Source organism: Madurella fahalii, assembly GCF_045866475.1.
Source record: "Madurella fahalii IFM 68171 DNA, scaffold_6, whole genome shotgun sequence".
Taxonomy (NCBI): Eukaryota; Fungi; Ascomycota; class Sordariomycetes; order Sordariales; genus Madurella; species Madurella fahalii.
The window spans coordinates 2,409,508-2,435,283 of NW_027263976.1; the positions used below are offsets into that span (position 1 = coordinate 2,409,508).

The 25,776-nt window shown below is 56.1% G+C and overlaps 7 protein-coding genes across 7 annotated transcripts; 2 read left to right on the forward strand and 5 right to left on the reverse strand.

Moving 5' to 3' along the window:
• Positions 1-697: 697 nt before the first annotated feature.
• On the reverse strand, positions 698-3,310 carry ADE13 (adenylosuccinase ade13; the record flags this gene model as incomplete). Its single annotated transcript, XM_071066168.1, has 18 exons — positions 698-856; positions 913-996; positions 1,052-1,131; positions 1,194-1,299; positions 1,353-1,384; positions 1,456-1,466; positions 1,525-1,628; positions 1,683-1,706; positions 1,756-1,878; positions 1,926-1,991; positions 2,042-2,208; positions 2,268-2,286; positions 2,345-2,487; positions 2,609-2,624; positions 2,703-2,738; positions 2,837-2,872; positions 2,940-3,158; positions 3,287-3,310. The coding sequence occupies 18 exons, from the start codon at positions 3,308-3,310 to the stop codon at positions 698-700; spliced, it is 1,449 nt and encodes a 482-aa protein (XP_070922269.1).
• Positions 3,311-4,019: 709 nt separating this feature from the next.
• MFIFM68171_10750 (Transcription factor domain-containing protein) lies at positions 4,020-6,792 on the reverse strand (the record flags this gene model as incomplete). The annotated part of the gene is made up of 7 exons (XM_071066169.1): positions 4,020-4,265; positions 4,325-4,539; positions 4,623-4,976; positions 5,065-5,342; positions 5,402-5,575; positions 5,651-6,469; positions 6,665-6,792. 7 exons carry the CDS (start codon positions 6,790-6,792, stop codon positions 4,020-4,022), a joined length of 2,214 nt encoding a protein of 737 aa, XP_070922270.1.
• A 2,573-nt stretch (positions 6,793-9,365) lies between these two features.
• Positions 9,366-11,350, reverse strand: HEM1 (mitochondrial 5-aminolevulinate synthase; the record flags this gene model as incomplete). Its single annotated transcript, XM_071066170.1, has 2 exons — positions 9,366-10,930; positions 10,993-11,350. 2 exons carry the CDS (start codon positions 11,348-11,350, stop codon positions 9,366-9,368), a joined length of 1,923 nt encoding a protein of 640 aa, XP_070922271.1.
• Positions 11,351-12,372: 1,022 nt separating this feature from the next.
• Positions 12,373-18,113, reverse strand: MFIFM68171_10752 (ATRX; the record flags this gene model as incomplete). Its single annotated transcript, XM_071066171.1, has 3 exons — positions 12,373-12,594; positions 12,672-13,327; positions 13,556-18,113. 3 exons carry the CDS (start codon positions 18,111-18,113, stop codon positions 12,373-12,375), a joined length of 5,436 nt encoding a protein of 1,811 aa, XP_070922272.1.
• Positions 18,114-19,666: 1,553 nt separating this feature from the next.
• On the forward strand, positions 19,667-21,384 carry GSH2 (Glutathione synthetase; the record flags this gene model as incomplete). The annotated part of the gene is made up of 4 exons (XM_071066172.1): positions 19,667-19,965; positions 20,021-20,096; positions 20,149-20,285; positions 20,337-21,384. The coding sequence occupies 4 exons, from the start codon at positions 19,667-19,669 to the stop codon at positions 21,382-21,384; spliced, it is 1,560 nt and encodes a 519-aa protein (XP_070922273.1).
• Positions 21,385-21,726: 342 nt separating this feature from the next.
• VPS45 (vacuolar protein sorting-associated protein 45) lies at positions 21,727-23,563 on the reverse strand (the record flags this gene model as incomplete). Its single annotated transcript, XM_071066173.1, has 2 exons — positions 21,727-22,344; positions 22,424-23,563. 2 exons carry the CDS (start codon positions 23,561-23,563, stop codon positions 21,727-21,729), a joined length of 1,758 nt encoding a protein of 585 aa, XP_070922274.1.
• A 423-nt stretch (positions 23,564-23,986) lies between these two features.
• Positions 23,987-25,327, forward strand: MMM1 (ERMES complex subunit mmm1; the record flags this gene model as incomplete). The annotated part of the gene is made up of 2 exons (XM_071066174.1): positions 23,987-24,024; positions 24,097-25,327. 2 exons carry the CDS (start codon positions 23,987-23,989, stop codon positions 25,325-25,327), a joined length of 1,269 nt encoding a protein of 422 aa, XP_070922275.1.
• Between the last annotated feature and the right edge of the window lie 449 nt (positions 25,328-25,776).

Sequence of the window (25,776 nt, forward strand, 5' to 3'; positions counted from 1 at the left end):
GTATTATGCTGGTTTCCCCGCGTCGTTCCTGATCGCCGCCAGCCTCTATCCCTTCATGTGATGCCCTTCCGGTCCAGGCTCAGCCAGTGCAGCGCCCTTCTCACCGTCCCATCTAGAACGGAGGGTGTCAGCCAGTGGACGAAGCAACGGTCCCTGATTTATCCAGTCGTAGAATGGATGGCCCAGCGTCACCCTGAGCAATCTCAGACATTTACTCTTCCTCTATTTGTCGTGAGTCTGCCGGAGTCTTGGGCGGATGGTTCCAAGGGCTGCCCAGAAGCGGGTAAATACCCCACAAGGCTTCCCCTTCCCCGAGATTACCCAGCCATGGACGGTGATAGGGGGGAAGCCGCACGAGAAAAAATGTCCGACGTGGCATGCAAGATATTTCCGGCACGGCCCTTGTGGCATGCTCCGTGAATTAAAACTGTGGGGTTTGTCACTCGTGTATCCCTCCTTGCCCCAGGTTCTCGGACTGCACAGTTTTGGCTCGTCACATCCGCTCATCCACAGAGTTTATTGAGGCCCTTTTGCCATGTTCTAGTTCATCCCTCGATCAGCCTTGATCAGCCCCGCAGTGCTGCCCCCAAATCCAGGGGAGGCATGCTCCCTTTTAGCCCCCTATTTCCTTTTCTATTATGACGCGCATCATGTCCGATCTACCCCCTCTTTTGGCGAGTACCTTGATATGGCTGTATCAAATCGACAGCTGGGCTGTCAGGGCATTCTCTAGTGTGTCCTTGTACTTGGCCAGCTTCTGGGCCACCTCGCCGTTGCAGTAATCCTCGACAATCTTTGGGCTGTTGCCGATGAACAGCTTGGGGTCCACTAGGCTGTCAATCTCATCCCAGACGGGCTGTGTGACAGCGTTAGTCTCGTCTATCAGGGCCGCCAGCCATCCTGCAAACGTACCTTGAAGAACTCGGTCCTCTTGATGCGCTCCAGGAGGTCATTCCGGCCACCCTGCTGCTTAACAACATCGCTAGCTTGATGGGACTGCCATCTGTCAGCGTTCCGTCCAAGATTTCATCGATTCTGCGTTGGTACATACTAGGACGCGGACCTCCTCGTGAGCTTCCTGGCGGGACACGCCATGAGTGGACAACTTCATCAGGATCGACTCAGTAGCCACTAGGAAGAGTATCAGTCAGTATTGCGAGGATATAGAAGAACGCCGGGCCTCATTAACGTACTGAATGGGAGTTCCTGGTCAATGCGAGACCGGATGACATTCGGATAGACGACGAGACCGTTCGTCACATTGTCCAAGGTAAGGAGAATGGAGTCGGCTAGTAAGAACTGTGAAACAGATCAGCGCAACATCCACGGACTTATGGCGGGTTAAGTCTAACCATCTCGGGAATATCCATCCGGCGAATGGCACCTGTTCAAGTCGACGGGTGAACATTGATACGTGGTGGATACGAGGTCACGGGTCGTCAGGGGTGAACTTACTGTCGTCGAGTCTGTGACCTCAGTCAGCATGACAGCCAAGCGGGTAACGAGGTATTGTACTTGACTTACGTTCTCTCAAACCACTGCGTCTCAAACGTGGCTGTGAAATTGGCTGGCAGACGGGCGAGCTTGCGGCCGAGGGCTGCGATGCGTTCAGACCTCATAGGGTTTCTCTGACGGCTAGGTTAGCATCGCCCCTGCCCGGGTGTCTGTGAAGTGTCTCCCACCTTGTAGGCCATCGCAGAGCTTCCCTGTTCTTACTTAGCATGTGGTTGTAAATGGGTGAACGGGCAGTCTCACGATCTGGCTCTTCTCAAACGGCTCTTCCATCTCCTTTAGGTTCGCCAAGTGACGAATGTCGGAGCAGATCCGCTCTGCTGTGGCGCCAAGGGCGCAGACGGCATTGGCAACCCGGAGATCGACCTTGGCATGTTAATAGGGGTTCCAGGAGCTACCAGTGGGAGCTTCACCTTTCTGGTGTAGGTCTGGGTGGAGATCGCGTAGGTGGAGGGGAAGCCAGCCTTTTTGCATAGAATCTTGGGACGTTAGCTGGTAGGCAGCGTGATTTACAGGGTCCTTCTCTCACCTCATTCAACTTCGTGATCTTGTCGGCGTCCCCGTCAAAGAGCTCCAAGAAGGTTGCCTGCGAGCCCGTGGTGCCCTGGGCACCTCTGAACTGAAGTCTTTCACGGACAGTCTCGATATCTTCCAGGTCCATCATGAGCTCCTGAATCCACTGAGCCGCACGCTTGCCTTTGTGGGTGTTAGGACCTGAGTTCCATGGCTGGGAGGAGGAGAAGCGTCATTCATACCAACAGTAATGAGTTGGGCCTGATACGGTTGTTATTAGCACAACTGGACCCTTCCAAGACGACTTGTCCCGGCTTACCGGCTGATAGTGGGTGAAACCCAGAGTGGGCATGTCCTTGTACTTCAGGGCGAATTCCTGGAGGTTCTGGATGACCTTGGCCAACTTGGGAAGGATAAGATCCAGAGCACGCTTCTGGAATATCAAGTCGGCATTGTCGGTGACTTAGTAGCCATGTTAGTGCGTAGTCGTTCGGATTAGAAGAGGGGCGGCGAGTCATTCCGGGTGGCTCGCAACTCTAAGGACGCAAAAAGGAGAGAGAGAGAGAGAGAGAGAGAGACTTGCCATAACAGCTAGTTGCCTATTGCGGGATTAGAGCCAGCTCACAATATCTTGCGTAACCAGGAGGTTCAGTCTGGACAACATGAGGCCCACTTACACCGAGATGGATATGGCCGGCGGCAGCAGGTGCGTCCTGCATACCGTTCAGTTACACCAGTCCGGCAAAGTCACTTCCAAGCTGTCTGCCGCCGTGAAGCAGCAGCACAGTCTGCAGAGAAGCCGACAGCGTACCTCACCGTAGGCATGGACGTGAGCCATGACGTCGTGCTGTTTCCCGCCGTCAGCACACCGTCGATTCAACGCGGTCAAGGGACCAAAGAAGTACGTGTCATACGCGGAACTTGGCCTCGTAGTCGCGGGCAACCGCAAATGCCTTGTCCGACACGACTACGTGGGCACGCATCTGCTCGAGGGCCTCGTCCGGGATGGCCAGCCCCAGCTCCTGCTCGGCTTCGGCCAGCCAAACCCAGAGCTGGCGCCAGGTGCTGACACGCTCGCGGGCCGAGAAGATGGTCATCATCTCCTGCGAGGCGTACCTCGTGCTGAGAGGGGTCTAAAGTCATGATTAGCGACCACTGGCCTGGCTACCTGGCGATGCTCAATCTTGACCACACGAAGCTAGCTCGCGCAGGGGCAGACAGCCAACTTCGTGCGTGGCGAAAGAGGCAATTGGGAACTTGCCTGGTATTTGTCGTAGCTCGACATCTTTGCCACACTCCTTTGTTTGTGTACCGTCAGGTGTTATGCTGTATGAAGCTACCGTTAAGCTCTATGAGGTATCGACTGATCCAAGATTGCGGGGGAGGGGTCGAATTGAACTTTTTCAGTGCCGGATGTGGGGGAATGGACCGAGGCTTTTCGTTCTATTTGCGAACATCAAGTCCAGCCCCACCTGTATGAGCCGTATCTTTGAGCGAAGTTGAAGTCGGAAAACTGTGACAAGTACAGGTCCAGGAGTGGTGGCGGGACATGATGTTTGGAAAATGGACCTGACGAGGAGTTACATACATATCCATTGCAAACCTGTACATGTGCTGTACAGTACGGCATTTGCAGAATTCAGTAGGACAGAAGATTCGCTCTACACAACGAGGCAGAGAACGAAGCCCTCGAAATCAGAACGCTAGGTGTCTCTACCCAATTTCAAGGCCGTAAAATCCCGCACCATACTGGCGCCGAAAACCGGCCGTCTTCTCCCCGGCGTTTCCTCCAGGAAGGGGAAAGCAACCACGGCATGAGACCAGTGCCATCGACGGTGACTGCCGTTGAAATAATTGGCATTGGGTAGTACTCTATTCAATATGGCTCCCCAGGGCTTAGACTGCGCGCCGTCAAAACAACGGTATATTGTAGCATAACCGCTTCTCAAGAGAATCAAACTGCCCAAAGATCCATTCTGCCATCTTACTGGAACTCATTGCGCGTACCCTGGCTCGCCCATGTCGTAGTTCGCAAAAACGGCAGCCCAATCTACCGACTCGCCGAGAATAAAAGCATTCCAGTCGGGCATGCTGCTCATCACGTCCTGCCAGAGGCCGCCCCCCAGATCCTGCATCAGGTCTTGCGTCGCGTCGGCGAGTGTCATGGGCACTGGGTCGCAATCACAGCTGGAGGCCTGCGCCGGCTGCGAGGTGGTGTAGACGTTGTCAAACCTGGCGAGCTAAAGGAAACCACCAAAGTGAGCGACTCGTTCTACCCCGGACGGGCCCAGAAACCTACCAGGACTTGATCCTTTACGCTGCGGATCTTACGCGCCACTTTGGAAAAAGGATCTTCGGCTTCTCGCTCTCCCTGTTCGTCCGCTGACACCGACCCGATATGTCCGTCGTTGTCTCTGCTAGGGCTGCCACTCCCGCCACCGGCAACGTGTCTTCGCCTCCTTTTGCGTCTCTCGGCAGTGTGCTCCATATCTTTGATTAGCTGCGTCACACAGTCTTAATGGTACATATCAAGATTTAGCATTAGCTCTGGCACCTCATCAGACCCTCCCATCTGCGCCCCGGGGGTGGGTGCCTACCGTCGAAACACAATTCATCCCTGGCTCTGGCCAAGTCCCAACCTGGAACCTGGAGCGACGCCAACTTGAGCATCGTCAGAAACACATAGGTCAAATCAAACGAGGACATGCACATGTAGCGCGGATAGTCGCCTATCTCGTTTGCAAACCGGTTGGTCATATACGCACGTACGGCACGCACGCACGTCCACAGCAGCTCGAGGTGTTCCGGGTCTGGGTCTGCCGTCGAGCCCGGAGTAGGGGCTGCCGATTGTTGTCCGCCCGAGAGCACCGACAAGGGGCACCAGGAGAGCTCTGGCAAGATATTTTCATAGAGGATGAGTTCGGCTACTTGGAGATGGCCAATGATGGATGCTATGGGGCGCTGTCATGTCAGCTCGGCCTTTACTCGGCAAAAAAAAAAAAAAAAAAAAACTAATAAGATCTGGAAAGGGATACTCACGGTTAACCCTGATATGCGGCGGAAGGCCGACCGCGAACGCCCGGATACGGTCTCGCAAGCCCTGGACGAAGGCCGCCTCGGGTACTTGGTTCTCCCTGGGGGTAGCGTTGCGTCTGGCGTGCCCCTGAGATATGCTCTGTGATAGCTGTTGCGCGCGGACCAGGTGGACGAGAAGCTCGTCCGTGGGATACTCCATCTGGCTGTGGAGTGCCCGGCAACAGGTCGTCAGGTACGACGTGTTCATCAGACCGTCAGGCTTCTTGTTCGTCGTGAACGTTCTGATACCTGTCATGTCAGGGGCCGCACACCCGGCTAGGTCCAGACAATGGGCACGCACATGGTAACGAGGTAGTAGGTGCCGGCGAACGCCCGCATCTTCTCCAAGCTCTCAGAGGTATATCCCCCTTTATCTGGTAGGGCTCCTGTCTCGGCGAAGCCAAGACCAGCTGTGATTGACCGCGCCAGAAACAGGAGGTTCGTCATCTGGAATTTGTTGAGGTTGTAATGGAACCTACCAACAGCCCGGCAAGATGGTCAGCATCCAGTTTCGGGCCTCTGACAACATCCCTGGGAGCGAAGGACTAACCAGGAAATGAGGATTTGCAACCCTTGCAATAGATCGAGGCTTTTCTGCGGCTTCATAAAGGCGGCCTCGGAAATCTCCCTCAGCAGCTCGTTACCGAGCGCAATCTGCCGTGGTCCGTCGAAAAGGCACGACTGCGTCATGATGGCCTTCCAGAGGAAGGGCTTCTGCTCCCGCAGTTCAGCCGATGACATGCGCGGTGGCACGATAGCGAACGGGTTCAGATGACCCATGTGGGTCTTGTATTCGGCCAGCAGGCTCTCGGCCTCGTCCTCATGAGGCCATAGGCTTTGCGCCTGTCGCTGCGGCGGCTGGGGTGATGGCTGCTGGCAGAAAGGTCTGTTCGGGGAACTGATTGCCGTCGAAGCAGACCCAGGGCCAGGAGGAAGAGGAGGAGCTAAAACGGGCGCTAGAGACGGGGTGTCAGCGCCTACCGCTACCTCCATACGGCCAATCGCCATCCGCTCCTGTTGCTGCTGCTGCTCATCCGGAGCTTCGAAGATGCTCTTTTTAGGGAACAGATGTGCAAACTGGGATGACCAACAATCCCGGCCAAAAGTAGGCGCGGAAGCGCAAGCATTGGGCGGTATCACCGATCCCCGTGGGCCCTCGGAGACCCCGGGCGCCCGAGGAGGGGCGCAATGATCCTCCGAGTCAGGCGGGCTCTGCACGGTTGACCCCAGGCGCTGGACGGACTCGATGCGGGCCGTGAGGTCTTCGAGGCGCCGCTCGAGCTCAGCCACGCGTGTAGGTTTCGGCTCCTTGCGTTTACGTGGTGGCGCCGGGGTCTGCGAGGAGCATGGTTTGCGTAGCCGGTGGCATCTTTAGTTGAAACCGGGTTAGCGGCCGTGGCTCGAGAGAGCTGGACATCAATGAAGGGTAGGGGGTTTACAGGCCTCTAAAAGCTACCGTAACTGTCCTCGGGAAGAGGTGAATTTCACAACGGGCCAGGGCTGGAGCGGGGCGGCAACCGAACACGAAGAACAGAGTCAATAGAGAACGACCCCTTCCACTCACCGCTCGCACTTCTCCTGTCCCTTGGGCCCCGGGATGCATCTAGATTTTGCTCTGGCACAGGTGGTGCATGCCCTTGGGCCTTTGAGGACCTTGGCCACTACAGAAGTGGATGACCCGACCGCCGCCATGGCGCCGTACCGCAGCGTGCAAGTTCTTGTGTCTGTCGGCCGCCAAGTCCGCTTACAGAGGGTATCCGCCGGCTTCCCAAACTGCCGCGTCTCCGGCCGCATACGCCGGTGCCGATGGACAGGAACGGAGACGGAGAACGGGGACGGAGTGTCGCGTACAAAACGGGACAAGCGTGGGTTTTGGAACAAATGATATATATGTGTATAAAGCTGAAGAATTGGCAGCCGTAGAAAGTCAAGAGACTAGTTGGTCGTTCGGCTGAGAAAGGATTGCAGTGCCGACGGACATTCAACCTCAGCGCATTCTTCTCTCCTTGCCTTGTCAAGTGCGCGAAGGACGATTTTTCAAACAGAAATTATTAATCCCAACAAAGAACAAGAGGAACAGGGCCAGTCGTCATCAAACCAATGTACAGCCACCCCAGCGGCTCAGTTTTGGTTGGGGCAGGGCACCGAAGGAACACGCAACGCACAGCGAGGCCGCGCCTGCAGTGATCTGAGAGCAATCAATCAACGCGTTGTCAGCGACTTACACATCTTCCCTTGGACGGGGCCGGGGGAATTGTGAATGTGTCCGGCTCCGTCGGATTGTCAGATTTACTCCGGCTCCGCTTCGCATTATCAGAGGGTCGAGATTGGTTGGTGCGCAATTTGGGTCGGTTGCAGGGGATATGACATGGTTGCCATGGATCCACTACTTCAGCCTCTCGCTCAGGTTGTCCAGCCCAACACCATCCGCTCAAGCCGGGGGTGGAAGCAGAGGATGGGCTTTTCTCGGTCCCACAGATTTTGAGCTTCTCTTGCTTAGTATCCGCAGGAGAATTCGGGATCACGATCGTAAGAGAGTCAGTAGCCGCGCGGCATTGAGCTTGGGAGATCTCCGTGAACGAAGGGCAGATTTCAGCAGCACAATTTCATCTCATGGGCTCCCGTTTGGTGGCATCACACCCGTGGTACCAGCAGCAGATGATGATGCACTGCACTCTATCCTATCTTCTTGTAGGTATCCGTTTGGCCGCATACCTAAGTCCATTATCCGTACCTTAGATATGCTTAGTCTCCACGATCGCCAAGGAGCCCCGCAGCGGGCCCGTTTGCGCATCGCACCTGGAAACCCACGTGCACGCACGGGCCATATCACCTTGGTGGAAGGACCAAAACAGCCAGGAGAATCGACAGGGCAGTGTGCAAAACTGAACCCGCAAGCTGATGCTTCTCATATCCCACGCGTTTAGAAGAACTGATTTGAACGTCGATGCAGTCGTCATGAATGCTATAAGAAAGTGTGGTAGATTTAGGGAGGAAGTCAATTTGTTGGCCTCGGGAGCATTGGCCGTGACCCAGGGACGAGCCTGCAATAGCATCTACGACCGAAAAGCCTGTCAGAAGCCTTTTCACCCCATTGAAAGACGAGGCACGTGCGTCCTCGTGAGCTTGCCGTGCCAGATCCGTCCCTTTTCTTATGAATTCTCTTGATCCCAGACGAAGCTCGCTTCCCATCGCCATGCCAACAGCTCTCGATAACATTGTCTACGGCACCATCGACCGAGAAATCGGTGGCCATTACACATAAATTTTAGCCCGCCTCCTCTCATGCCATGCCTCAAATTCCTTTTCGCCGCCCTAGTAGTTCCCCAAAAACAGAGCTGGCTTCCATCACCCTACAGCAAGAGAAGTTGATCGCCAACACGATCGAAGCCATGCTGAAGCGTAAATGTTCTCAGCCATCTGCTCTTTTCCGTGTTCTTGGCCTATTATTGGGTGTGGTGCCGTGCTGTGTCTAGTGATTCGCACCGGGATGGCGGTTCGTAGCTAGCTTCGAGCCAAGGCAGACTTGACGTGTCAATTCGACCCCTCCGTCGACCTTTACCGGACCCAGCGAAGGCGGCTTGGTGAAACACAATGTGGAGGGGGCTGTCTACCCCGAGTACCGGGGCCACATGATATGGCAAGACCTAACAATTGCGACACCGAGCAACGTATTACTCTCACTCTCACTCTCAGGAAGCTGGCAAGGAACGTCAAAACAGCATGGCAAAAAGGCTTCTCAACCTGAGAAGGCCAGCCAATATAATTGTCCAGTTCTTTCTGTAACAAGTTTTGTGCAAAACGACCTCCCTCGGTCTAAATACGTCCGAGAATGAGGTCATGATCATCAGTCCAGCGCGGCGCACCATCGTGTTCGGACGGTAGCAGCGCATAGACAACGAAGCGAAACCTTTTTATCCCCGAGTCACACGCAACGCAGCATAACGCATCTCCAAACACACAGTTTTGACTGTGTATCGCCCCAAACCACACGAGATAAAATAGATTCCTCATCGCTGCCGCTCGCTCCAAGGAACGTTAGTCGCTGTGCGTGTGCGTGTTGCGTTTGTACGAGAGTGTGAGTTTGTGTATGTGTGCGCGTACACGCATGTGGTCGGATGAGCTCCCCTAATAATAAGTAGCAGCAGCGACGCCCGGGATAGGACGGACGGATGGACCGACCGACCGACCGACCGACCGGGAGAGAAGTGAAAACAGAGAACCCCGTCCATTCAAAGAAACCGGGGTTGAAGGTGGGCTGGGTTTTAAGCTGCCACGCTGGCGGCTCTAACCCCCTTCATCTCTCGTTCAAGAAGCCTCTCGGTCAGCCCCCCCGTCATCATCTGCTTCTGCTCCTGCAGTTTCTCAGCCTCGGCAGCCTGCAACAGCGTCCGCGCCGCCTCGGCAATTCCCAGCTGCTCATCCGTCCAGAGCGGCTCCTCGGGCGCGGCGTTGGGTTCACCGACTCCAATGAAGCCGCCCTCGGAGGCCCACTCGCTCGTGCGCTTGATGCCGAGCTCGGTCCAGATGGACTCGATAGCGTTGACCAGCTCGTCGCGGTACTCCTTTGTGTGACCCGGGGTGGGCGTGACGCGTAGGCGCTCCTGGCCGACGGGCACCGTAGGGTAGTTGATGCTCTGCACGTAGATGCCGTGATCCTGAAGGAGCTTGTCGCTGGCCTGCTTGGCGAGCTCGGCATTGCCGACCAGGATGGGGATGATGTGGCTCGGGTTGGGGATCACGGGGATGTCGCGCTCACGGAGCGACTCCTTGACAGCGCGCGTGTGGAGCTGCTGCAGACGGCGGTCGCCCGTGTGCGTCATTTGGTATTCGATGGCCGCCCGGGCACCGGCCATGACCGCTGGCGGCAGCGAAGTGGTGAAGATGAAGCCGGGTGCGAGCGAGCGGACGGTATCTACGAGCTTGGAGCTGCCCGCGATGTAGCCGCCCACGCAGCCGTAGGCCTTGCCCAGAGTGCCTGTGATGATGTCGACGCGGTCCATGATGGTGCCGCGCGGACGCCCTTGAGCGTGCGCCTCGAAATCGAGGTGCTCCGCCACGCCCGCGCCATGTGGGCCGTACATGCCGACTGCGTGCACTTCGTCGAGGAAGGTGATGGCACCGTACTTCTCGGCGAGGTCGCAGATCTCTTCGATGGGGCCGATCGAGCCGCACATGCTGTAAACGGACTCAAAAGCGATGATCTTGGGGACGTCGAGCGGCAGCGACGCCAGCTTCTCCTCGAGATCGCGCACGTCGTTGTGCTTGAAGATGATCTTCCTTGCGCCAGAGTGGCGGATGCCCTGGATCATCGAGGCGTGGTTCAGGCTGTCCGACAGGATGACGCAATCGGGCATCTTGCTGCCCAGCGTAGCGAGCGTTGCGTCGTTAGCAACATAGCACGAGCTGAAAACCAGCGCCGCCTCCTTGGCGTGGAGTTTGGCAATCGTGTGCTCAAGCTCTACCGCGTGCTTGTTATGGCCGGAAATATTCCGAGTGCCGCCGGCGCCGGCGCCGTATTCGTCGAGCGTCTCGTGCATCGCCTTCAGGACCTGCGGATTGCGGCCCATGCCTAGGTAGTCGTTGGCGCACCAAACGGTAACCTTCTCTTCCTTGCTAGCCATGTGCGCGCGGGGGAACTCCTTGGCCAGGCGGTTGATGTTGTTGAAGTAGCGGTACGACTTGTCCTTGTGCTTCTTCTCCAGCTCCTGGTTGTAAAAGGCTTCATAGTCGAACTTGGCCTTGCTCGTTTCAGGGGCACCGGCGTGAGCGCTGACGGCCGGGCTTGCGCCGACATGCTGCTTGGTCGGGATCCGGGGAGGCAGCTGGACTGCAAAGTGGGCAGATGTCAGTAGACGCTCTCGCTCATAAAGAAACCTCAGTGTAACTAACCTTTCTCGCGGCCGTTGAACAGCGAGCCCTCAACGGCCTGCGCATCCTGGGAGCGGCTGGTGTGGAGCTTGGCCTTCCCGACCTTCCCGTGGCCCGAGAAAGTCGCCATGCCGGCCTTGGCGGCGACACCGGGAAAACCGGCGGGAGTGTGGCCAAGGCGAGCCGATTGAATCGCCATAGCCTTGCCCATGACGGGGCAGCGGCGGGCAAGCACCTGCAGCTTGGAGATGGCACCGCCGCACGGGGAAGCGGCGGGAGCGGCGGACGTCACGGCCGTCGACATGGCGCGGAGCCCCGCAGCGGTCGCTTTCCGCATGAAGGGGCACATGGCCTTGGACTGGCGCAGAACAGAGTCCATGGCGGCAGCTCTTCTAGGATAACCTGCTCGGTTCAGATTCGTTCCGATTTTTCAAGTGCTGATGTAGGTAGAGTGTGTTGGGGCGGGGTGAGGATCTGTTCACTGGCGGGGAGGAGGATAAATTCACGTTCCGCGGCGCAAGCGAGAAAAGTGTTCCTACGTCCCTCGGAGGGGCGACAAAGCAGGATTGAGCGAGAGACGGAGGCCGAGACCACGCGACGAGGAGCAAGGGGGGGAAGAGTATTGCGATGTTTGAAAGGAGAACACTCCAGAAGCCGGCGGACAACAATTGAGCACTGCCTGCCGGTCGCCATCTTTTTAAAGCATCGATCCACCCTCGTTGGATTTGATCTCACTAATACTCGGCCTTTCGGGATGTGGCTTCTTCAATGAGACGCAAGCCATTTTCCCTCCGGAGTCAAATTCGCCTTACGCTATTGGTCGAGAAGCAGTTGCCCTTCGCACGGCCCGGCGCACAGGTCACCGCAACGTACTCCACTACGGTATCGGAGACTTTCCCAGCCGTGAGCCTGATGCCACTTGCACTTTGCCTCGGCCGGCACGGAGAGCCAGACCGTTGGACAGGGCCTGAATGAGGGCACGTCACACAGCAATTAATTGATAGAGACGACTTGTTTTGACCAGAATTCCGCTTAGTATCCTTCTTCCTAGCCTTGTTCTCAGTTCAGGTTGCGGCTTCACCAAGAGCCAAGCCCGCAGCTTTTCTAGGTGAGCGCTCATAAATAAACATTCCCTGGCAAAGTTAATTTTCCATCCATCTCACCACCCATTATTCTCCCATTCTCGCCGTAGACTTGTGACTCATGATGCGTGTTGTGCTCGCCGAAAACGCCAGGCAAAAGGTGTACCGTGTCCCGTATCCTTGGAAGCAACCGGGGTATCTCGGAAGGGTTAAAAAAAAGAGGGAGAGAGAGAGAGAGAGAGGGAGAAAGAGAAAGGGAAAAAAGAAAGAAAAAAAATGGGAAAAAGAAAAAGGCGGAGTCAGAAAAGGCTTGCCTGAGTTAGTCAATGATGTGTGGTGATTCGGCTGAATCGCCGGGTCGTATCGCGCCTCGGTTGCCCTCCGGCGTGGCAGAGCCAAATGGTCGCGGCCTTGGCCTAACAGGTCGGTTTTGCTGAGTCCCTCGGTTCCCCACATCCCCTTCTCCTTCGTTTAACTCGCGTGATCCCTTCGCCTTCTGCCTCTCCGTTTCCATCTTGATCGATAACCGATCGCGCAATTGCTATCGCCGTCTACATGTTAGTCGACTGCCGGAAATTGTCTGAAGGTGGCTAGCCTCTTGTGGGCGTCGGTGCGTACGTTAAGATCAGCCTTGGACGTCCATACTAGTTGCTTGAACTGAGCGTCGGACAGGCCGTCGAGCGACGTCGACAATGCATCCATCTCAGGCCTCGTCATCGACGCGAGCTGCTCGGGCTTGATGTGCCCAGCAAGCATCGCCTCGGCGAACCTCGGATTGCGGGAGGATTTCTGCAGGTTCTGCATCTTGTCCATCAATGGCAGCCCCTCCACTTTTTTCTGAACCAACACGCTCTTAACTGTGTTGACCAGCTCGTTTGGACTGTACCGCATACACTGCCCCTCGCGGTGCAGCTTGTTGTGGACGTCAAACAATGCCGTGAAGTCTTGGTCGAGGGCTGTAGCCGAGAATGATGCCTTGTTGGGAGTGCTCATGATCGACGCCGCAATCGGAGATGAACCGGCCGGAGACGGCTTAGTTAGAGACGCTGGAGATGGTAACGGGCCTGGGGTTTTGTACTGCGTGCCTGTAGCTAGTATAGGCTGGAGATCCGTTGTCCTGGATTCCTGCGTAGAGACGCCTTTGGGATTGCCGGTCGGCGGCGGCATGATCGCTTTTACCACCTGGGTGTTTCCCTGACTGGCACGTGGCTGTGTGGACGCTGGGGCCGTGGAGTTGGTGCTGGGATGCGGAGGGGCAAGAATGGGTTCGCTCACTGGAGCTGCATCAGAAGTCAAAATTAGTACTTGTTTCTGAGAAGGAACTTCGTCTGTTGTTGAAGAAGACGGTAAGATGTCTTGCGCAGGACCATCGGAAGTAACTGGGTTGTCTAAAGAGGGAACTGCCGGTCCCGGACGTTTCTCCCTCATATACTCCGGTACCTTGATCGTGACGATTTTATTGCTTCGATCGCCTATGCACTGAGTGACTGCTTGTAACTTACTCTCAGCGGAGAGTGGTTGGTAGGAGCTGGTGGTTGGAGGCGCCATCCCGAGCTCTATCCTCGACTGCCAAGGCATCTCGTGCTCTCGCCGCCTGTATTCCTCTGGGTTTTCTTTCCGAAGCCGTTGGAGTTCGAGCATCTTTTCTACGTCTTGTTGATCCTCGGCGCTGAGCTCATATGTCTCCTCCTTCTCAAAGGTTTCGGTGGACGTGATCTTCCGAACTAGTTTGCCAATGTCCTGGTCCATGAGCATTGCATCCAGAACCTGATCCTGGCCAAGGGCCTTGGAGAGATCCTCTTGATCTGGAATCCTCGGCATGGCGAAGTACTCGGCAAAGCGTTTGGACCAAGGATCAGGGTTCTTCTTGTCCACGACTCGCGAGGCGAGCTGAGTCTTGAAGATGGCATTGTTGTGGATGGTGTCTTCGAAAGTGCCGCCAACGGTTAACCAATAGACATAGACTGGTTTTGTTTGCCCGAGTCGGTAAGCCCTGCCAATGGCCTGCTGCTCTTCGGCCGGCGTGTACTTGAAATCGAATATCACGACTCGGTTGGCTCCATATATATTGAGACCCACGCATCCAGCCTTTGTCGAGATCAGGTAGACTTGTGAATTAGCGTCTGTGTTGAACTTCCTGATGGAATTCTGACGCGCTGTCACAGGAGTCTGCCCGTCCAGCCGCTGATACACTACTCTCCGCCTCTTGAAGATGTTCTCAAGGTAGTCGAGTGTCGCGATGCTCTGTGAAAAGACTAGAACCTTGTCGCCTACTTTTTTGCACTCTTCCAAGATCCGTAAAAGGACGACGATTTTGTTGGAGAGAGCATAGTCTTCAATGTGCCGCACTGCAACCTTTGCAAGCAGATCGTGCAAAACGTCCGGGGGGGCCTCAATTTCGTCCTCGTTGCCTTCTCCGCCTTCGGCTGCCTTCTTGGAGCGTTTCGAGGCCTCCTTCTTAGCCTCCGCTACCGTCTTGAAAATGATGGGATGGGCTAGAACCAGAGCAAGGGTGTATACAAGGCTCCAAGCCCGAGCTTGGCCAGTCACCTGCGCTCGGGCCGCAGGACTTCTCGCCCATACTATGTACGTCTCGTACAAGCCCATCTGGAGATCTGTCAGAGGCAGCGTAATGATAAATTCCTTCTTTGTTGGCAGCTCTTGGAGAAGGACTTGAATGTCTTTTCGGTGGACTTTGGGGCCCACAGTCTCGTTGAGCACCTTCAGCAACTTCCGGGCCCTTCTCTTTTGGTAGGCGTCGCTGTCAGCGTAGAGACCTTCTTTTATCGGATTGCCGTATCTTTCCCTGAACTCGGCAATATCGGCCAGGTAACCGGGGGCTACCCAATTGATCATGGCGTAGTAGTCCATGACATTGTTGGTCAGCGGCGAGCCTGTCATGGCGATGCGATTCATGGTCTTGAAGTTAGCGCTCGCCTGATGCCGTTGAGAATTTGGGTTCTTTAACTGGTGTGCCTCGTCGCCGACGACAATATTGGGCGTTTCCCAGAGAATTGTTGCGATCTCTTCGTCGTCCTGCACCAGACTTGTAAAGAGCGTGTACCCGATGATCAGCACACCGCCGCCCGAAGCCCATTCCCGAACCGTTGAAAGACGGTCCCGCTTCGCAAGTGTCGAGTCAACCCTCCTTACTGGCCCTAGCGCGCCGTCAGGGGCCCAGATAATGATCTCATCGTGCCAGTTGTCTACTAGTCCCGCCGGACATAGGATCAGCGTTTTGGACTGCCGCAGATTCTCCGGAATCTGGGAACGGACCGATTCATCTGACGAAGCAGATGCCTCCGCGATGACGACCAGCAGCGTGATTACCTGCATGGTCTTGCCGAGGCCCATAGTGTGTGCTAGCAAACAACCCTGCCGGACGTTCGAATCAACGACTACCTGGTTCCACATAAACCGGACACCCTCAATCTGGTGGTCCTTAATCCGGCTCCCAATTCGGTCATTGACGTAAATCAGGGACTCGTGGGCTTCTTTGGTCTCATTGACAATCAAGCGGGATTTGTCACCAGGCACAGATCCTGACTCGGCAATCTCCTCTCGGAGCTGACGAGCGCGCCGCTCGCGCTCCTCATTGAGTTTGACGTTCTTGAGCCGAAGGTCTTCTGCAGCTTTGTCGCGCCGCTTGCGAGTTTGCCGCCGCCGTTTCTTAGACGGCGGTATCTGTGCGTCTTCTGAGGACCCATCTGAGGTATAACTCGGACCGTCTATAGGGCTCTGGGTTCCGGCTGCGTCCTGGGGAGGAGTTTGCTTTGACGAGGTCCCGGGGGAAGTCCGACTCGGTGTGTCAAAAATATCGCCAGCTAGCAAATGTCGGATGATCCTCTTGAGATGAGCACAAAACGGGCCAAATAAGGCCTGTTCCCGCTTAAACCTAATCGTCGTCAAGGGTCTTAAAAATGATTTCCGAAGTCGTTGAGCGCTCTTGCTTATGAAAGCATCGAAAAGCTGACCTAGATCCAGCTCGACTGAGCCTTGCTCGGCTACTTTGGGGTTCTCAATAGACGGCAAGATATACTTGTCCCAAACTTCGTTGTGGTCGCGGTTGTTGACCGCTTTCGCAATCCGAGCTATTTTCTCTGGGGACCAACCGCCTAGTATAGCTACCACGAGCCGTTCAGCGTCCTCGACGCTCTGCCAATGTTGAATCCCAATCTCTTCGATTCTCTCGATATCCTCGAGGCAGTCGAAGCCCGGAACCTCGTCGGTCATCTCCACGGGCGATGGGGAAGAGTCAATCATGATGACTTCGTGATTCGGGGGAATGCTCCGGCCGGGCGTTGCGGGTACCGATGTTTTCTCGGGCTTGATCTTCTTTGGAGTGGGCCGCATTGGTGGAAGATAATTGCCGCTTTCATCACTAGAGGACGCTGGAAGTGACTGAGGTAGCTCGCTGTCCGCTTGCAGATCGGGACCCGGGCTAAGTTGGGCAGCACGTTGCGCAGGGAATTGATCCCAATCGATATCCATTTCATCATTCGGGAACGTAACAACATTGTCGTCGTATTCGATGAAGTCATCGATATCGTCGGAATCGCTGGTCAGGACCTCCTCGTCATCGTCGAGGATTAGTTCCTTCCTGGGCTTGGGGGTCGGTCTCGGAAGCGCTGAGGGTTTAGGTGGCTGGCGTGGACTCTCAAGGATACCGATGCACCAGTCCTGATATTTCTTCTCAGAGACGCCCTCTTCCAAAAAGCCAGCGGCCTTCTGACGAAGCTCACTGTCATCGAACCACGGCTGCACGATGATTTCCTGTGCGAAGCGAGCAACTCGGATATCGGCACCATCCCGCAACTTTTTTGCCGAGTGAATCAGACCCAGGCGGTTCGGGCTCCGGCGGGCATCTTGCCAAATCTTCCAGGCCTTGCGGTCGCACTTTGGCTGCTTTTCCGCGATCCACTGCGCCTCAAGGTCCTTTATTACAGTGTCGACTGCTTCGATGACTTTGTCTTTGCTGAGCATACGTCCCTGGTCTGCTGCCACGCGTGCTTCCATGGCCAACCGCTCCTGCTCTTCTTCCTCATATTCGCGCCAAGTTTCAGAGTCGAGACTTTCTTCATCGTCAGATTCTCCAAACAATGGCAAGACTGAGCCCTCCCGATCGATGCTCGGCGTGACGGCATCGAGGCGATTTGAACGGAGGAAGCGCTTCAGCGCTCCTGCGACCTGAATGCGCCGTCCTGGAGGGATCGCCTTGCGTGTCCACGAAAATTCATGTTCGTCGACGTCCATGTTGTCGGTAATTTCGGGTTGCGTGAGCCGCTCTCTCGAGAGTGTGCCAGGGCCGAGAAAGCCAGAGGAACCATCTGCTTGCAAGAGATCGTTGGCTGTCCTCATGAGAAAAACATCGCCTTCGGTTGGGATGGCGGCAAAAGCTCGGTTGTTGGTCGGACCAGCGGTTGTGGTTATGGGCGCAATCCTTCTCTTCTTGGTGGACGGCTCTTCCGCAACCGGCTGATTTGGGTTCCGGATCTCCGGTACCTCGGCCAGCGGCGGGACGCTAGGTTCTGCAGATGGTGAGAGTGCTGGAGACAGAACGCCTTGAGAAGGAATGGCTAGCTCCGGCAGCACAGGCGTCGGCCCTACAGCGTCCCGGGCGGCAGGCTCATTGTCTAGGCTTGTTCCAGAAGCAGTGCCTAGATGAGCAGGCAGGCCGGGGCCAGTTTGATCGTGTGGTTCGGCCCCAGCTGGCAAACTGGAGTCCTCTTCGCCTCTATCCGCTAACTGTTTCGACCTCTTCCACTCGCGGTACCTGGGACTGCGCTTTCTGAATTGTGCGATGGCCTCCTTGAGGGATAACTGATGAGACAATTTCGTGATTCCTAGGTATTTCCAAAGCAACTCAAAGCTGAATTCGTCCGCATATGTCAATAAAGCATCTCCCTCGACCCCGCATTCACGAAGCTTTGCTTCGAGCGTAGCAGGATCTGGTAGTTTATTGACCGGAGGAGCAGTCCAAGAGCGGATCGGGGTACAGAGTTCTCGCACCACCCGACTCTCGTCCCAGAAAAAGGGATCGCTTTGGTCGTCCCCAGCCATGCTGGAAGCCAGATTCCCTGAGGCTGCAGTCAAGTCAGCATTGGACGGCGGACGGGTCGAGCGAGACGTTGTAACTCTGCTATGAAGGTTGAATGAAGCAGTTGGGATTAGAGACGTTGAGGACGACAAAGCGTCGAGAGAGTGGTGGTAGCACAAGGGCCTGGGATGCATAAACTGGTTATCTTTATGGACGACTTACCAGCATAGAGCTTGTCAAGCGTCGACTCGCGTGCGACGGGACTGCCCGCAAGGCAGGGACGAACCAAACCAGGTAGTCTCGGGGTGTCCGAAGTCCGCGTGGCGGTTTTAGAATCGGGACGTTCTGGTTCGTGCCGACTTCTTCTTCATCAACCAACGCACATAAAACACATCTGTGTGACTCGATTGATGGGAAAAGATGTAGCGCTCAAGAATTGCCTCTCAGCGGTTGTGTAGCGGGAAATCGCCCAAGTTGCTGAAGTCGACCCGCACTTCCAGGTGAATTGAGCGCCTCAGGTCTAGAAATGGTGATGATGTAATTAGAAAGAGCGCACCTCGTGGTTTTGAGAGTTACCATTGCATACCATTGAATCTTCCTGCACGAAGCGGCTGGAATGGCATGGGATTGGCCAGGAAGGGAATGTTTCTCCCGACGGTCGGTCAGGCCGCAGCAAGGTCGGCGGTTCAACCTCGTGGTAAATTCCCGGGATGAGATCACCAATGAAATAACGACTATAATCCTGTGCGGTTGCAGTGTTGACTGGTAGATGCTTGAACGAATGGAAGTTCAAGGTAGCGAACGCGTTGAAACGCGGGTCGGGGTGGTGATGGGTCTGCAAAAGCAACGGGTGCTCACGTTATCCACTGAAAGCGATTAAATCCGGTAGAGTGAGTGCAAAACAGTGGCTGTTGCACTGTGTCGGGTGCCTTTTGTTCGTTGGTACTCGTCAATTCCATAACTAGCTTCTTCACTAATATACCTAGGTACGAGGTTATAGGTGCGCCAGGCGAACACAAACTCTCCTCTTCCAAGTGCGAGGTATGGATGAAAAGTACAGGACATCAGTTTTGCCGTAGGGTCCGGCAACGGTTAGACTGTGCAAGTCGCACCCTCTCGAGGAACCCCGATAGAAGACAGCCATGACCCCACTAAACCATCCAAGTTCGCAGATGCGGGGCAATGCGAGGATGGGGACGATTCTTAGCGCAGAACGAAGTTGGTCCATTATATCCTATTGGTTGTTAAACCCGTTGCTCCTTGTGTACTGTACTGTACCATTGGAAGGGGACCTAACTGTGCCCGCGGTCCGTTTCGCGGCCCGTTTCTTCTCCCCTACGGAAGCCGACTTCGTCCAGGTCATCCTTTATCAGGGTTGGATCCGGATTGAATTGCAGCCTGGGATAGTTTCTGCCACACCCAGGGATTATCAGGTTTCCCGGGTCGGGCGTGGAAGTCGCTAGAGAGCGAAGCAGGTAGGCGTACAATTTGTAAGCAGACCGGCTGTCTCCTTTTAATTACTGCGGCCGTCCCGTCGTTCGCCGACCCAGAACTAGCTAACTACAATCCAGACACAATGTCTTCACCTACAGGAGGCTCCTATCCTCCGGCACTGGAGGACGGTCCGGAAAGGCAACGACTGGTGCAAGTCATCAAAGACTGGTCGATCGCGAATGGGCTTGCTGTCCGGCCGCCGCCGGCAGTTGCAGGTAATGATGCCGAGGGAATTTTGGCCATGAGTGCTCCCGTCACGCTCTTTCCCAGCCCCTTCCCGAAGAGCTGCTTTGAAGAGGCGAAGGCCATCCAGACCACGTACAATGAGCTGTATGCCCGCATCAGTAGGGACGAAGAGTTTCTTGGCCGCCTTGTGCAAGAGTAGGTCAGCTGCCGAGTCTCGAGATGCCCTCCCAGCCCGTTCTGACAGTGGCAGGGTTGCTGGCGGCGATGATTTTATCGCCAACCTCTGGGACGTCCATCTGCGGGTAAAGGCGGAGGGTTATGTTCAAGTACGGGTTCTCCTGCCTCAGTCTCTGTCTCGGGCTAACCATCCATCCCCAGAACCTAGCCCTTGGCCTATTCCGATCCGACTACATGGTCCACCAGGATGGAGAACACATGCAGATCAAGCAGGTCGAGTTCAACACCATTGCCTCCTCGTTTGGCGGCCTCTCGGCGCAAACCTCCTTACTCCACAAGTATCACCCCTCACCCGGAGTGTGCTCGTAGCGTTACTGACAACAGCCCAGACATCTCGCCCAAACCGAGTATCCCCTTTTCCAGGACCCAATCCCACAGTCTTCACTCGACCTCCCAAACAACGTCAGCACCCAGGGCCTAGCGGCCGGCCTCCGCGCCGCCTTTCATGCCTACGGCAAATCCACCCTGGGCCACCCGACCTGCGTTCTCTTCGTCGTCCAAGACGGCGAGCGCAATGTCTTTGACCAGCGCCACCTGGAATACGCCCTTCAGGCCGACTCCATCCCGGTGTTCCGCCTCCCCTTCTCCCAGATCCTCGACCACACCAGCCTCGCACCGTCCTCACCCAAGCGCCAACTGCTCTACCGTCTCCCACACAACCCCTCCGTCACCTTCGAGGTCGCCGTCGCCTATCTCCGCGCCGGCTACGGCCCCTCGGACTACGGCCAGCCCTCCGCGTGGGAAGCGCGCCACCTGATCGAGCGCTCCGCCGCCATCGCCTGCCCGTCGGTCCTGACGCAGCTAGCGGGCATGAAGAAGGTGCAGCAGGTCCTGGCGACGCCCGAGTCGGTCTCGTCGGGGCCGTCGGATGCGCCGTCGGATGCGCCGTCGGCCCTCCGCCGCTTCGCCCCGGACGAGGACCGGTTCCGGGCCCTCTGGAAGACCTTCACCAACATCTACCCCCTCGACGGCACCACCCCGGCGGGCCGAGAAGCCCGCCGCCTGGCGACGCACCCGGAGGAGTGCAAGAAATACGTCCTGAAGCCCCAGCGCGAGGGCGGCGGGAATAACTTCTACAAAAGTGCGATCCCCGAGAGGCTGCGCGAGATTCCCGAGGAGCACTGGAGTTCGTATATCCTCATGGAACTTATCACGCCGCCGCCGGTGGCGAATACGATACTGCGGAACGGGAAGTTGGAGCAGGGAGGGGTGATTTGCGAGCTGGGGGTCTACGGGACGTGTCTGTGGGATCAGGGGAGCGGGAAGGTGTTGCATAACGAGGAGGCGGGGTATTTGCTGCGGACGAAGGGGGATCAGAGTGAGGAGGGGGGCGTGGCGGCTGGTTTTGGGTGTATGGATTCTTGCCGGTTGGTCTGAGGAAAGGAGACATATGTAGGGGGGATATCTAGAGTAGACTTCAACAGCGTAGAAATGCATGGCGAGTCTGCAAAAGCAGTATATCGGATAGATTTTATATCAGCTCATCCATCACCCAAGGTTCCAAAGAATGTACGTGATCCATGTACTCAGCGGTTGTGTCAGCCAAAAGTTGGATTTCGTATGGTTACTCTTTCTTTATCTAACATACTCACGAACCTCACGCAACACCAGCCAACCGGAAGAACGATCCCCGAGTATATCAGGCGAATTCATCTTCTATCCCACCCGCCCGGGAATAGTAATAATAATAATAATAATAAAAGTACTCCTTCCAACCCATCACCGCCTCCTCCCACTCCCCCCCACCTCAGGCCACCCAGCCACTGCCTCCTCAACCTCCTCCATGAACGTCGCCGCATTGTGTATTGTCGTGCCTCCAAGCACAACCCTCACCCCGGGACTTGAGGCGTTGATCCCCGCCACCATCTTGGCCTCCTCGTACGTCGCCCCGCCGACGATAAACACCACCACGTCCTGCGGCTTATCCCTCGACGTGCCGCCGCCCTCCACAAACGGGTACTGCGCCTCCTTCAGCTTCCCCTTGACCAGATTCTGCAGCGTCGTCTCTAGCAGGGGCGAGTGCTGCGTATACACGTTCTCGACGCCCTTGAGACCCTTGAAGCGGCTCCCCGTGGAACCGAACAGGCCGGTCGACTCGAACAGTTCCGTGATCCCCCCCGCTGAAGTAGGGGATTGCTGGAGCGAGTTGTGGTAGGTCAGCAGGCTGGCGATGGCGCCCGCTTTGCGCGCGGGAACGCCGCCTGCCGCGGTGAGGAGCTCGACCAGCATGGGGAGCGAGCTGGAGGGGTGTTTGGCGTAGCGGAGGGCGTAGAGCGCGACGAGGGTGACTTTGTTTTCGGCGGTTACGGAGGGGGATTGGATTTGTTTTTGGATGTTCTACGATCGAGAACGTTAGTGACTTTTTATACATGAGAACAGATCACGAGGGGGAAAAGGGAGGAAGGGTTAAACATGCTTTGAGATCCGCCGCGTGGTTGTCATTGCAGGCTATGCTCTGCTCGAGCTCGCTGACCTCGAGGAGGTTCTCGGCGCCGACCCGCCTGCTCAGTTCTGACACCAGCGTGACGTGCTTGCTCACGTTGCCGGACAACTTCCTGAACTCGGGATACTCCTCGATGAAGCGTTTCATGTCGGCTATCGACTCGATGTCGGCGTTGTTCTTGGTTTTGGACTGGTATTGCTCAACGTAATCCTTGATGTTGCTTCCCAAGTCGCCAAAGTTGAGGTACATGTTCTTCTTGAAGAAAGGATCTTGATCTTGGGACAGGACAATCTCCTTAAGCTCTGGTCGGATGTCAGGCACACCCCCGAGGTCGACCCGGCCGTTGTGGACGCCGAGGAGATGGTGTACCATGGCCTGGTAGGTCCATTGCATGAGCAGTGGGGTGATGGGGTCCTCTCTCCGGTCCAGAATCAGCAGGATAGGGGGGGTGTCGACTTTGCGGAAGTCGAATAGCTGATCCTCCTGGTTGATGTAGTAGCGCACCTCAGACGCGAGCTTCTTGGCCAAGAGACTGGTCTTCTGGTACCTGATAAGAGGCTTCTTCTTAAGGCTTAGGAGGACGGCAATGATGCCCTCGGTTGCCCGCTGTAGGGAATCGGTATTCCAGGTGTCCGGGTTGCCGCTCCATATGCGGTGCATGGGCAGGGACATGTTGAGGGAAAATAGATCCGGGTTGATGACAACATAGTCTAGGAAATATTCCTGGACCAGCTTGACCACCTCGTGGTCGTCGGCCTCGGCCAAGCGCTCCAGCGTAGACTTCTTTGCGACGTTGCTGAAGAAAAGATGGTACTCCCCGTACTTGGGCTCGCGAAGCTCGTCAATGAGCAGGCCGATCGAGTCCGGGTGTGGCCTTACGAAGCATAAGCAACGCAGATGGCGCATCTTCTCGCGATTGGGGTTGTCGAGGCGGTCCATCAGGTAGACTTCGTGGTTGAGCAGGGCCGACTGCGAGACGGCCGAGGAGATGAAGGCCAGCGTCTCTCTGTCTAGTAGTAGAATCTTCATCTTGGCCGACGGTGCCCCCGTTGCGCTCTCGCCGGCCGACACCATTTTGGTGACGTAGCCGGCCGAGGCTTGCACCACATCCATGTTTAAGTCAATCAGTCAATCAATTAGATCAATGTGTCACTGGCGATGAGCAAGTCTCGTATGCATCGTGGAAAACACCATGCCACAGCTCAGTTTCCACGCCGGGCAGTCGGGTAAGTAACTGGACGAATGGACGGGGTACAGGGCCTCTGCAACGGCTCGCGCAGCGCAAGGAGCGATGTCCGCGGGGGCTTTGTTGCCGAGTGCTGATGGTTCAGTCGACGTTGCCTGCGGCTCACATGCCAAGGCACCCAGTTCCAGGGGTTGCCTGCAATGGCACTGACTGATAAGATAAGCACTACACTTCTTGGGGAATTTTCTCCAAGGCCCGCAACGTCACCATGCGGATGCCATTGCAAAGGGTCTGTCACCCGACACGGACAGGTCTCGCAGCCCTCGTCAGTCAACGTCATGCCAGAAAATATGGCGCCGGATGTGTGTCCGGTCAAGCCTGAGCCGACGTGAGTCTTGTGCAGCGGTTTCTACTCGAATGGTCCGATTGGGAAGAGCTGACTCCGGACTTGCTGGCGCAGGCTCTCCTTTACGCAGGGATTCATCTTCGGCCAAATCTCCATGGTGCTCCTGCTGGCGGCCTTTATCAAGTTCTTCATCTTCGGTGATCCTCCTTCCCCCGAGGTCACGGCATCCCTCCGCGCGACCGAGCGACGATCGCGAACCCTTGCGCACAAGAAATCGCTACTGAGCCTACGGACGACCAACGCTCGACAGCCTGGTCAGCAACCTGCGCTTGGCAAGAAGAAGTCGAGCATTCTGCGAGCGAGCCAGCCGAACTTGACCATCGGATCGATCCTTGACAAGACGTACTACAAAGTGGACAGCCACCAGCCAGAGAGCTTGGATTGGTTCAATGTGCTGGTGGCACAGACGATTGCCCAGTTCCGCAGTGACGCGCAGCACGACGATGCGATACTCACCTCTCTCACAAAAGCTCTGAACGGCACCTTGCGGCCAGACTTTGTCGATGAGATTCGCGTGACCGAGTTGAGTTTGGGCGAGGACTTCCCCATCTTCAGCAATTGCCGCATCATTCCCATGGACGAGGATGGCCTCAGCTTCGGGACAGGCCAGGCGTTCGACGCTAGCATGGCTACACGAGAAGGCGCGCGCCTCCAAGCCAGGATGGACGTCGACCTGAGCGACATGATCACACTGGCCGTCGAGACCAAGCTGCTCCTCAACTTCCCAAAGCGCCTCAGCGCCGTCCTTCCCGTGGCCCTTGCCGTGTCGGTTGTGCGGTTCAGCGGCACGCTATCCATATCATTCATCCCGAGTAACCCGTCAGAGAACACGCCCACCAAGATGACTTTCACCTTCCTTGACGATTACAGGCTAGACTTTTCCATCCGCAGCCTTCTAGGGAGCCGTTCTAGGCTGCAAGACGTCCCCAAGATTGCACAACTAGTCGAGTCGCGTCTTCACCGCTGGTTTGATGAGCGCTGTGTGGAGCCAAGGTTCCAAGAGATCGCTCTACCTAGCATGTGGCCGCGGAAGAAGAACACTCGCGGCGGCGACGACGTGATTGCTGACGTGGAGCGGTCAATGGGCAAGTCGAAGGGTATGGACATCGCTAAAGATTTACGAGAAGAGGCTCGGAAAGAAGTCGAAGCTGAGGCCGATGCGCGAGCTGATAGGGGACACGACTCGCTGAGATATCGGCGGCGGCCGCGAGCAGAGGATGTGTTTCCGGCGCCGGGGCCGATGCCTGGTTCCTTGCCTGGCATGAGCTTGGACATTCCGACCTGAGACATCCTTCGACCGAACGAGAATTATTAAACAGCCAGCGAAATCGGCAGCTCCGCAGAATAGTGAGGCAGGCTTCCTCAGAACGACGCCATACAACATCACTACTCGCGATGCCCGAGACGAATCTGAGACGGGCCAGGCTCGGGGGCATGTGTGTATACGAGTACCCGACGGGACTGTGCTTGCCCAAGGAAGCGGTAAAGTTGCAGAAGCCCATGAACGGACCAAGCCGGCTCAGAGCTTATCTCGTATAGCCGGCTAGGGTTGGATGTCCAGTACGGAATCTATCGAGGATAGAACGAGCAAAGCGCTCGGCAGGGCTAAGCCATGAGGAGCACGCTTGCCCTGGCGGTTATTCAACCTGTTGTATGTAGTCGACAGAAAAGTATGCAACGGTAAAAGAAAGAGAATGGAGAGTAAAGTGACCACGGGGCTTTTGACTATCAAAA